This window comes from Budorcas taxicolor, chromosome 11 (assembly GCF_023091745.1).
Source record: "Budorcas taxicolor isolate Tak-1 chromosome 11, Takin1.1, whole genome shotgun sequence".
Classification (NCBI taxonomy): domain Eukaryota; kingdom Metazoa; phylum Chordata; class Mammalia; order Artiodactyla; family Bovidae; genus Budorcas; species Budorcas taxicolor.
In genome coordinates, this window is record NC_068920.1 from 15401813 (window position 1) to 15414376 (window position 12564).

The following is a 12564-nucleotide window of genomic DNA, read 5'->3' on the forward strand; positions in this document are numbered from 1 at the left end:
GTTATAACCTTTCTATCCTCTGCTTGCTGTGCAGTATGCTAAATCGCTTCAGTCATGTTCGACTCTTTGTGACCCATGACTGGAGCCCGCCAGGTTCCTCTGTCCATGAAATTTTCCAGGCAAGAATACTGGAGTGGGTTGCCATGCTCTTCTCCAGGGGATCTTCCTGACCCAGGGATTGAATCTGCATCTCTGACGTCTTCTGCATCAGCAAGTAGGCTCTGTACCATTACCACCACCATATCCTCTCTGCTAATCTACTCTTAACTTTTCCTTATGAATGACCATTTTCTGAAAGAGTTTAACTCGGTATATGAATACTGCATAAAGGTGACATTGTTATATAAAAGCCCACTGCTTACTGAAATGGGTTACACCTGTAAAATTAATTGCTAAAATATAAATTTGTTGTTAAAAAAAAAATTCCTGTGTAATAGGTCACCTGGAATGGCATGCAGAACACATTTCAACTTCTTTGAAGCGAATAAAAGGAATCATGACATACTTTAGTGTAAAAATCAATTTATTATACAACAATCATACAGATGCTTTTTATCTACAAAGGAAAAATGGCTTCTTCTGCCTCCCTGGCCACCTCAGTCATGATACTATGTTCTTAAGATATAAGTGTTTTCCAAGGAAAATAAAAAAAGTAGTATCCTTATTTTCCAAATAAGGAAGTCCCCAGAAACATAAAATGAAATGGAAATACTGGAAAGAACTGACTGGTTTCTTACACAAGAAGTGAAATTCTGTCCATCATAGTAAACTTTTGCCTTAAAAATACTTATCCGATGTGGGGGGGGACTTCCCCCTCAATATGTCTAAATAGTTTAGTATGTAATTTTGATGGGTTGAGATTTCTGTATTTAATTCCAGTAAGTGAATATTCGTTTGAAAAATTGGAATAAACATCTGCTTACCATATTATATAACTTTTCATTCTTATGAGTGAGCAGAAATTTGAGGGAAAAACATTTCCCTTTTTTCTAACAAATTATACAGTTGTTTTTTTTTTAAAACAGCTTTTGCTTTAGAAAAATCACATTAAAAGTAAATATTTTGTTTAAAATTGTAACACTTAATAACAGGTGAAGATAGTTACCTGATTCAGTTTTTGTGACTAAGACTTCATAACTCTGTATTTATTTTTTTTAACCAGCCCTTGAATGGTTTAAGGCTATAAAGTGTTTCATGAAGCTTCCCTAGGATTACAGATCAAGTCAGAAGTAAGCATCCTGAAGCCTCTATCCAAATCAAGCTGGAGAGTGTAAACTAACCAAGCTTCCCCTTTGATCAGTGTTTTCCAGCTGTCTGGGCCGTCTGCCTTGACTGAAGGATGCCTCTGTCCTTGCTGTGCGGGGATGGAACCCACCGGAGCGTCTGGAACAGCAGCTGCAAGGCTGAGTGCAGAGCCAGGGCCTGATGACCGAGGGGAAGCTGGAGACAACAGCTGACCATGACCTCTGCCTTCTGAGCCTCCTTTTGACCTGCGGTGAGTGCATTTTGATAACATTTTAGCTCCCGTCTGAGACCTAAAACTGCACCAGAGTCTAGCTCCTCCAAGGGGCTTCCTCCCCAGTCCGTCGTGGACTTTGTTACGGGAGCAGGGAGAGCCCTTGTTTTAAAGTGAGTTTCTGGGAGGGCACGGTACTTACAGCTGTGCAGGCCTGATGTGATGGAAGGAGGGGGCTGAGCACCCTAGAACAAGTCAGCTTTAGGAGACTAGAAAGACCCAAGAGAAAGTGGCCGTCAGACGGAAGATGTCTGTTCCGGAGAAATGGGCCTGCTGGCAGAGGAGGGGCTGGAGGGCATGACACCCTTGCCGCGAAGGCTGGGAAGGCCAGTTGCCTCTCAGGGCAGCGGAACCCTGTGGGGCGTTTACAAGAAACACGTTGGAAGTGTCAGTGTACACGTTGGCACCAAAATCCGTGTTTTTGTTTTCCCCTTAAAAAATGTTTTTTTCAAACAGAAGCTCAGAAAACAGAAATGGTCCCCAAAGGACAAAGTCCTTTTGTGCTGTAATGTGTTGGGGCATTTAAGCTTCTAACGTCAATGTTATGACCTAAAAACTGCTTAAAGTAAGGTAGGAAAGCAGATAGAGTGTCAAAGTGGGCAAATCTCGTTTTTACAGGGTATGAATTATTTTATAGGGTGTAAATCTGTATCAGATCTTCGGAAAATACCATTTCTATTCTTGGGACAATTTAATGGACCGCCCTTCCCGTGGGGAGAAAGCAGTGGTCCCTCTCGCCTTCCTCTGTGTGCTTCTCTGCGGGGCTCGGGTTACGCCAGCAGGGCAAGGGTGTGCTGGGTTTGCCAAACCGGTGCTTTTTACTGTGGGCAGGGCTGGAACCTTTCCACAGCCCTCTCTTTCTTCCTATTTTCAAAAACCTAACCTGTAAAGACAAACAGCAGCTGTTTGGGGATAATATTCACAAGTAGGCTCATAAGAAATCGTTGACAAGGTCAGCATCTATTTTGCCGTCGAGGCTCTATCCAGGGACAGATCATTCCAAGGGCCCAGTGAGGCAGATCACTGGGCTCGAGTCCTTGTTCAGAGAGGAGATAGCCAGCCAAATTCGGATTCTACTTTTAAAACTGAGCAGTGTCTGTTATCCTAACCCAGGGTACCTTAACATAGGATGTAGATGTGAATACATGAATAACTAAGGAAACCCAGTTAAAACAGAAGAACTAGGCCTATCCAGAGCCCTTGCACTATGAGGGTTTGGGAGATTTTTCTTCAAAAAAAAAAGGAATAAAAAACTATTACCATGTCACTAAGTTGAGAATTAGGAGTAATTGTGGGAATCTGAGATTCTGGACACAAGACAGACTTGAGAGAAGGGGTTGCTGGGTTGTCCATCTATGTGACCATTTTAATATTTTCTGGGGTTGATTCCTAAAGGAACAAATGGAACGATTGTGTACTGACAATTATTGCTGAATATAGATTAGAGCATACCCTGTATTTAGAAGGTAATAACATTTTGTTTTAAACATTTTAATCTGAACAAAACTAACTTATTTGCAGACTTGCTGTGAGAAACAGCGCTCCCTGTGTCCTGGCTCTGCAGGTGCATAAGGCGTGGTGGGGACCGTGTCCGGGTTGGGGGCTAGGTCGGCGGGGCAGGGGGTGGGGCTAGGTTGGCGGGGCAGTGGCGGGGGCTAGGTTGGTGGGGAGAGGAGAGAAGGCGCACCGGTTCTGAGTTCTGCGGAGTTCTCGCCTCGCTGCTGATGAAAGCATTCAGTTAACAGATCAACCCAACAGCAATATATTAATACATTCTGGGTACAAATGATTTATAAACTCAAAAGAAATTAGTTTATGCTAAAACATATATAACTTTCAATTCAGTCTTTGCTTTAAAACAAGCGGATCTGTTAGGCTATTATATATGCTTTGTCTTTGAGACGCGACCCTTATTGTGCCTTCTTGCTTATTACTCCGTTCGCTGCACTGAAGTAGGCTTTGGAAAAACCATTCTTGACTTCTTTCCCTGCCTCTTCCATGGCTTTCTTCATTGGCTTTTTCCGGTATGTCTGTTGGGATGTGTACATGTTGAAGAGAAAAAGAGAAAGGGATTCGTTAATAGAACCTTGTCTGTAATGTGACTTAGGGTCTAAAACAATGCATGATATCATTGGGTACTGAACTTTCTAGTAAGAATGCTTATTTGTTAAATAATGGTTGTTAAGCTTCTGACTAAAAACAAGACAAATGCATGAATTCCAATGAAAAGCTGTCTTACCTTACCCACATCAGGTTAGTACTGATATATTGTTTTATGGGATTAGCATTCAAATTCTGCATTAGTTGCTTACATGGAGGGAATGATTTTTGGGGAAGTCTTTTTAAAAAAATCAAGGTATAAGTGAAATTCAGTGCATTAGTTCAGGTGTATAACAGGATTTAATGCTTGTAAATAATTTAATGCTTGTTAAATGGTCACACTGTGTAGCTTACCATCCCACATATAGGATTTACCATACTTACCATCCCACAAGAATTTTTTCTTGTGATGAGAACTTTTAAGATCTAGTCTCTTAGCAACTTTCAAGTATGCACTATGACTTAAGGATATAAATTTAAAAAAAAATGCAATTCAAGTGAAAAAGTGCTATTATTTCAAAAGTACTGGTACCTGAGATTTTGGCTTGATTTGTGTCTTGGCACAGCCTCCCTATTCAGACAAAATATATGATCTCACTTTTTTTAAAAAAGCGAATAGTTACCAACTCAGGGTCAGGACTGACCTTGACTGTGGCTCTAAGCACCACTGCTCCCCACTGCTGAACTATGGATTCCTTCAAGTTTCAACACCAAGACGAATTGCTTAGTCTGCTACCAACATTCATCTTTTTTTTTTTTAGGAGAGGGGTGGCTTTGTTTGGTTCTATCAATGGTTGCTTCTTTAGAAATTCTCAAAGGAAACTTTTATCTCACGGAAGACAAAGCCTTGCCAGTCCAACTTCCAAAACACAAGAGCTGAAAAGCAATCAGAAGTTCTGCTCCCACAGCCGCATTCTGTATAAAACCACCGTACATTTGCTCAAAATCAACCCAAACTAACGTCAGTGAGCACTTGTTTGTTTGTGGGAGAAAATGCAGTCAATACAATTTCAGAAGTACCATTTTGAATAAACTGTATATCCTCGTTTTTCTTATGAAGCTTTCTATTTCCGCAGCCCACAGAGGAGCAATTTAAAATCGACCACCACCTGAGGCCTGTGCTGTCACCGCTGCCATCAGTTCTTTAGAACAGAGTTGCTCGGAAATTGCATTTTGAAAATCCCTTCCACTTAAATTGTTAAAAAGCAAATGACACTTAAGGAAAAGTCAATGTGACCTTCTCATCCTGGTTCACCTCAAAAGAAAATACAGTATTGTAAAGTAAAAAAATAATTTAAAAAAAAGAATGTTTTCAAATCAACAATAAGCCTACACTCTTGCAGTAGCTAATGGAAACTAGTTTTCACCGTTAGGTTCATTTAGTCCATGTTCTCTCCATTCATAGAGATTTCCTGGGTCTGTGTTACTATACACAGTGTTTACCTTTCACAGGTCAGACTTTGGCAGCCTGGTGCAAATACAAGATTCAAATGCATAGTATTTTTGATGAAACTTCACAGGCATGCATTGAAAAACGTTTGGCAGAATGCCCGCCAGACCACTAACAGGGGTTAGTTATCCTATGGAGGAGGGTGCAGGGAGACGAGTTGAGAAGGCAGGGTGCAGGGTGGACTGTGTGCACCTCTGTTATCTGAACTGATCAACAAGCCTGCACTCCCGCAACGTTTAACTGGTACAATTAAAAACGTAACGCAGAGGTGCTCAGCCTCATGTTTTGCTGTTGACTGTTCGAGTTTAAACGTACCTGAATGTAGAAGTTTAAGAAGAGGATGACCAGCGTCATCATGTAAGAAGACTGGAAGAGGAGGCAGCCGAGGGGGAAGCCGCAGGGCCTGACCACGGCGCTCATGGTGTGGCTGATGGTGAGCAGGAACTGCACCTGTGGGCGGCAAGGGCGGCTCGCTCTGTGCTCAGGCAGCTGCAGGCCTGCTCCCGGGGCGAGACAACCCCGGAGGCACCCCAGGGGCCCACTCTCCTCTCCGGGAATTTGCTTGGAAGTTAGGAAGTATGTAAAATTGGCCATTGTTAATTTTCTCTGGGAAACATCAGGTCAGGCCATTTATCTAGAAACGCTTCAGCAGACAATCACTTCAAAAGTATTCGTCTACATTTCACAGCAAGGAGTGAGCTAGCTGCATATTCCACACGCACAGGATGCATTTCGTACACGAAGGACACTTTAACAAGGTGTCACTCTTAAAAGCCCATTTTTAGAGAGAGACTGGCAGCCTCATCCCCCACAGGAAAGCCTCCGGCCTCCAGGGCAGGGACCGAACATGCAGCCGCGGCCCGTGGAGCAGAGCCGGCGGGGGGCGGACGTACCAGCTGGGCCTGCGTCAGGTACTTCTTCCACCAGAGGTACTTGTGCATGGACGGGAACACGGACAGCCCGTAGTAGGAGTACATGAGGATGTGGATGAAGCTGTTCAGGGTGGGGCCAAAGAAACCTAGGAGAGCACAGGAGGCATTATCGTTCCTCTGGGAGGCAGGACCGGCCGTTCTGTGTCAAGTACTGTTCCTCCCGTCATAATCGCACAAACAACACGGCGCTCACAGAACTCACCCCAATTCCTGTGCCATCACCGCAGGAGTCAACCAGACACCTAGAGAGAGGGACTCACCTGGGACTGGCTGGGACTCTGAAAACCATACAGCTTACTCCCCATTTTGCCAGGGCGATGCTGTCTCTGTCATGACTACCATTTAACCAGGAAACAGAATTTGAGAGAGAACATGTGTTTGCTTTCGCTAAACCTTCCAGCCATTTGGATTGTAGACAGACTGGATGATGGTAGCCTTTGTACATGGCTGAACAGGGCGCTCGAGAGTCAGGGAAAATGTTCTGCCCTTCATAATTAGGTAAATGGAATCTCCCTGGAAGGGACCTAGAACCAGGAGATGCTGCAGAAGGTGAATCGGGGAAGGTCCCGCAGGATGAGAAGAGGCTGAGGTGGGCTGGGGACTTTCCCAGTGGCCGGGAAGCCTCCTGGACATCTGGGACAGGGAGTGTCTAACACTTTTGGGTAGCTGCTGTGCTGAGCTGTGCCGGGGCACCCCCCATCCCCTGCCGTCACCTCATGACAGGTGCTGTCATCCACGTGGGTGAGTCGTGCTTCAGGAAACTAAGGAGCAAGGGCTAAGTTCTGTGTTGGGTCAACTAAGGGTCAAAGGATTGAAATGCAAGAGGTGAGGAAGCGCACAAGCCGAGGAGCGGGGAAGCAGGGTGTGAGAAGCAGGTAGGTGAAGGGCTCCGGACCGGGTGCAGCACAAGGTGAGTGCGACAGGCTGGCCTGGGATCCAGGCGGCTGGTCTGTGAGCTGCCAACCCCGGGGAGAGGAGACAGGCTGTGCAGCTGCAGGACCACCTAAATAGCTTTGTCGCCTTGCATATATTACTTTGTAAATTTTGTTTCTTATCTGGAAAATTGGTGTAAGTAATTACCGCTTAACGCTGTGATGGGGTTAACTATATAAGCTAGAAGGCACTGCGCATATGTGGGTTAATTAATTTAAATTCTCCTGCCTGGCTTACCAGTCCTGGATTAACAGTTTGGATAGATCAATGCAAATCAGTGAATATGACAAAAGGAACAGCACCAGGAATCTAGCAAGTCCTTATACACTGGCTGGAATGACTTGTCAGGGCACTGGATTTATATGAAAGCACAAATATAGTTTCAGACTACCAGGCAGCACAATATTAGTGATTTTTTTTTTTTTACCAACCTGAGTTTTCATTTCCGTCAATTAATTTTTAAAAAGTAGTTGCTGCTTATAATTTTCATAGTATTCTAGACTGAACAGAAACTATCACACACATAGAATCCCCGTGAATGAAACACAATGTCTTTACACAGTGGTTAAGATCGACTTTCAGATGCTTTCAGTTCAGCTCAGTTCAGTCGCTCAGTCGTGTCCGACTCTTTAGTGATTTATAAATGAAACTTTTTTTTTTTAATACCCTTGACAGCTGTCCTTTGGTATTGATTTTAGTCTACATATGATTACATTATAGTCTATATTCTTAGTAACTAAACTCAAACCAGAGGATGTCAGTCTAGGAGAGGTGGAAAAGGGTCTCTTCTGTCCACTGTACCTGCAGCAAGCTTACTTCACACTGGAGTTTAAATTGACATCTTCATAGTCAGTGTACTGCAGATACCCCTAGTTTTGTTTTTTTTTTTTAATATCATCTCTACAAGTTCCTATATCCCAGGACAAAATCATTCTGACCTGAGTTTCACCTGATTTTTCATAGAATACTTTTGAATTCTTGGGTATGAAACAATAAATATCCAATAGAAAAGTACTGTTCTTTCTTGAGCACTGTTTCTCAAACTGCAGGTCAGAACTCACATCAACTGTGAAAGTACAGTGAGAGTTATTAGCTTTTTAAAAAGTGAGGTCACTGTTTTTTTTTTTTTTTATAAGAATCACACAGAGACAGGCTAAATACTGTTTCGTGAAATTTGTTTCATTCAATATGAGTACCCTGGGTTGTAATATAATATAATACTTATTGATGTCTCAGTAAAAAGAAAAAAATTGACAGCCACTGCTCTGGTGGGTCAGAGGGATGTGATTTTAATTTTTCAGAATGGATAAACAAGCCCCCAAAGTTGAAATGACTGCATCTGTACCACAGCTGGGGGGTCGTGACTGGAAGGCGCTGTGTTTCTACCGCCCCAGGGCGTGGGGTAACCTGCTCCAGCTGGGACATGCGCTTCTGCCATCAGACGTATGGTGCGTGGAAGAGAAAACACTTTTAAAATTTATCCTAATACTCAAAGATTTTGCCAGGATCAAAGATGAGAAACGAAACGGCCACCAGCAAACATGTGCTTCCGTGTGACGGGCAGGAGACCCATTACACAGAACTGACAAACGTTTACTCACTTTGCCCACAAGGTATCCAGTTCAAGACGCACCACCAGATGTTAAACATGGAGGCGTGATGGTAGACATGAAGAAAGGTGATCTGGCTGGTTTTCTTCCGCAACACAAAGAAAATTGTGTCCAGGAACTCTATTAATTTGGAGAAGTAGTACCACCACAACACCCTGGCTACCTGTACGAGAAGTCAAGCGGGAGGAAGACAGGGTGAGCTGCGACGCCGCCCAGGGCCGCCTGCCCCTGCGGGCACCAGGCCATGCTTCCCCGGCTCACCTGCCCAGCTCTCAGACCAGCAAGAACCATCTCACCCGGCGTCCCTGCTGCCAGCTATTCCTTATTCCCAGCAACCCAGCCCCATCTAGTGAAAGGAATTATTGCATCTTTCCAAAATATTGGGGAGGGGGGACCGAAAGTCTGTTCCCTTTCTGTGCTCCACTGTTTTCTTTCTGATCTTTTATTTCTTAAACTTGATCAGTTGTATAGAATTCCTAATAGTATGGATTTGGGTGATTTACTTTTCCTAGTGTTGTTTAAACTTGTTTCTCTATCCTCCACACTTTCTGTAAAGACCAATGACAGAGGCTTAGCTGGATTCAGGTTTAAGGCTGGGGGTAAGATTACAGTTGACCCTTAACAACGGGGCAGGGAGGGATGGTCATGGCATGGACCCCCTACACAGTCCAGCATCCGTGTATAACTTACAGCCAGCCCTCCGTAGCGTGGTTCCTCCATGTCAGGTTGTACAGCACTTTAGTACTGAAGAGAGTCTGTGTATTAAGTGGACCTGTGTAATTCAAACTCACTTGGTTTAGTGGTCAACTGTACTTCAGGCGTGGGTCTGTGTACTTCCTATGGAATCACATCAAGAGGTACCCAACTTCTGGTTGTCCCACTGACACTAACATCAACAGAGTTCAGGTGTTAACAGCCTGACCTAATCATCGTGAAGCTTCCACTCAACTTTCACCCAGTAGTTTCAGCATTTACAGATGACTGCTGTGTGGACCCATTACCCTTCACTAGAAGCTGCAAAATGGTGCTTTTCAAATTTTCTTTATACTTATGTGCATGTTTTTGTCTTTATAGAAATAGCTCTTCCTCTTGAGCTATTTGGAAACTTACATAGCAGGTGAGATGTTGTTAGTCACTCAGTCGTGTCCAACTCTGTGACCGCCATAGACCATAGCCCTCCAGGCTCCTCTGTGGGATTTCCCAGGCAAGAATACTGGAGTGGGTTGCCATGCCCTTCTCCAGGGGATGTTCCTGACCCAGGGGATCGAACCTGGGTCTCCTGCATTGCAGGCAGTTTCTTTATTGTTTGAGCCACCAGGGAAGCTCTTCCTCTTTAGCTATTTGGAAACTGACATATGAATGGCAGGATAGATGTTTGATTCTTTTCAATTTTTTTTTTCTAGATTTACTTGGTGTCCTAGTAACCTTCAAAAGGTAACAAAGATTTTTTTTTAGTGTCATTTTAAACCCATTTAGTTTTTATAAATTTAATATGTCAGTATTCCTTTTGATACTCAAACTGTCCCACTTTAGCTGTGGGAGTCCCTTTAAGCTGGCCCTTACATCTTCTTGTCATGACCCCAGCTTCCTGGCTCTGTCACATGATGTCCTGGATTCTTCTCATGTATGTATTTCCCCCCGCCGCCCACTGAACAGGAAGCGGTCAACTCTCTAAGAACACTAAACCCTCCTGTTGGATTATATTTAGAGAGCATGATGTGGGTATCACTGCTGGTTTCTCAGAGACTAACTAGACCTTTCCTGTGAACAGAGCTAAAAAACCACGTTTTAGAAAGAATGTTCATTTTGATATTTCTGATTTAAATCTATGATTACTGAGTCTTGGTTTCTCTTTTCTATGTTTCAAATATTAGTTGTAACGATATTGACATTATTATGTACTTTATCTTAAGTATACCTGTAATAGTCCCACAAAAAGCAATACCAATATTTTTATTAATAAGAGCAGCGCCCGCCCCCCTCCAAATTACTGAATGCCGTTGAGGTCATCTCGCTCAGGGTATGCAGTCAAAACACTGTTTAAAGGCACATGAAAGAATTCCTTGGGTGGTTATGTCAGAAACTTAATATATGGGTAATTATTTTATTTCCAAGATGTGGAGTGAGAGGCTGCCTTGCATTCTTTTTAAATTTGCTTTATAATTATGTAAAAACACCTACTGTTTCTGAAAATTAGACAAGGGACATTCAGAGAAGTACAATTTCCACCTCTGTCTACTCTGCCCTGGTCCCTCCCCTAAAAGGAAACCATCGTGTTTGCTTATGGTTTTAAAAAGAAACAATGGCAGAATAAACTAAAAGCTAAGACACGCATATTCCTATCATTTTCTGCACATGCGGCCCTGTACTATAAGCATGGTCTGTGGGTTGCTGTTTTCACTGAGCTCCATCCTGGAGATGATTCTGTATCGGGACAGAGGTCATCCTCATTCCACTTTGCAAAGGGATCTACTGCGTGGATGTGCCACGGTTTGTCCCATCTGCCCCTCAAGTGAGCACTTCTACTAGGACAGAGACCCCTTCTTATCTAAGCCCAGCCTCCATCCTCGTCTCTGGGAGGAGAAAGCTTTCTCTCCTTTTCAGTGAGAAACGGTTACAAACAGCTGACTCACCCGGATGTCGGCCTCCCCTGCGCTGGTCAGATCCTGACACTGTAAGTTGTAGCCTCCTTCCCAACTGGAGAGAATAAGCTGCCAAAGAAACAAAGGAGGAAAAAATCAGTGCAAAAATTTGGACGAAAACTCAACTTCCTATTCATATTTCTGATTGGCATCTATTCAAGGTTTGAGTTCTCCCCAGTATGAGCTTTACTCAATCCTGTTCCCAAACACACATTATCAAAGGACCTAATTTCTTGCTGCTGAACTGGTATCAGTGGTTAAAATCTTTGGTTAATATAGGATTTACTTCTAACCTTCACAGCCACCAAAAACAGAATTTAGCTATCATTTGAGTAACAAAATATTTTCCGTAAGCAATTATCTAATCATATGCTCTACAAATAAAATATAGAATTAAATGTAAACAGATGTGAAGAAACCACACTAAAATTCTAGTACTTTATTGGCTTACATAGAAACATTCGTTATTGGATCATCCCAGTGTTATGCATTATGTATTTATTACCATTTTCCATGAGCAAACCAGGGCTCACAGACATTCTTAAATCATTTTCTTCATTGTATTTATGCTATGTAGTAATCAGTCATTTGTGCGATTATAATGGATACACATCTGTTTTCCCCATTATGCTCAAAAAACAAAACTCCATAAAGTCTATGCCTCCTTCTTTGCTCATTTTTTGCAACCACAATTCCTTGTCCAATGCCTGGCACAGAGAAAGTCCTCAATGACTATTTGCTTGTGATCACCCGACTGTAAGTAGCAGAAGGATGACTGGATTCAGGTCTTCTAAGTCCTTGTCTAGTGTTCCTTCTACAGCTTAAGGAAATGGACTTTCTTTGTGGGAAATTCTATAAAAGTTTTCTGCCTTCTTTCTCACTGTAACTAACAAACTTGAAATTCTAGACTATAAGGCCTTTGGCTTTGATTTACGTATGATATTATATGTGAAAGCCTATAATTTTCTGTATCTTATCAAAAAGGTGTAAAGGTACTGACTGTTAGAGCACGGAGGGAGGGATGTTAATGAACTCAACACCAAGAAAAAGAGATAAACTCGAAGAACACTGAGGATGTTTCAGAACCTTCGTGAGTCTTCCATATCCTCATCTGCTTCTCTTCTAACAAAATCACCCCAGTTAACATCGTGATAAGTATAGATTATCAGGATAAATGAATCCAGGGAAAGTAAGAGAGACTGAATCTTCTTCAGGTCCCAGAGCTGTCCATGCTTGTTTTCAAATGGGAACCAGTGGGAGGCCCCAGTGGATCCAGGAATATCTAGAAGTGTATGTAAATTTTTTCTGCCTTTTTAAAAATAAAGTTACTTAACTTTGTTCAGAAAGATTAATTAAAAATCTCCATGGTCAGGCTATTGTT

General features: G+C 42.8%; 1 protein-coding gene across 1 annotated transcript in view; it reads right to left on the minus strand.

The window, feature by feature from the left end:
- Positions 1-3426: 3426 nt before the first annotated feature.
- ELOVL2 (ELOVL fatty acid elongase 2) overlaps positions 3427-12564 on the minus strand; it is a 34117-nt gene continuing 24979 nt past the window's right edge. Inside the window, exons 4-8 of the mRNA XM_052647465.1 lie at positions 11175-11252; positions 8533-8704; positions 5960-6084; positions 5382-5516; positions 3427-3546 (exon numbers count right to left, since the gene is read on the minus strand). Coding sequence (XP_052503425.1) covers positions 3427-3546; positions 5382-5516; positions 5960-6084; positions 8533-8704; positions 11175-11252 — 630 coding nt within the window. The remainder of the gene's footprint in view (positions 3547-5381; positions 5517-5959; positions 6085-8532; positions 8705-11174; positions 11253-12564) is intronic.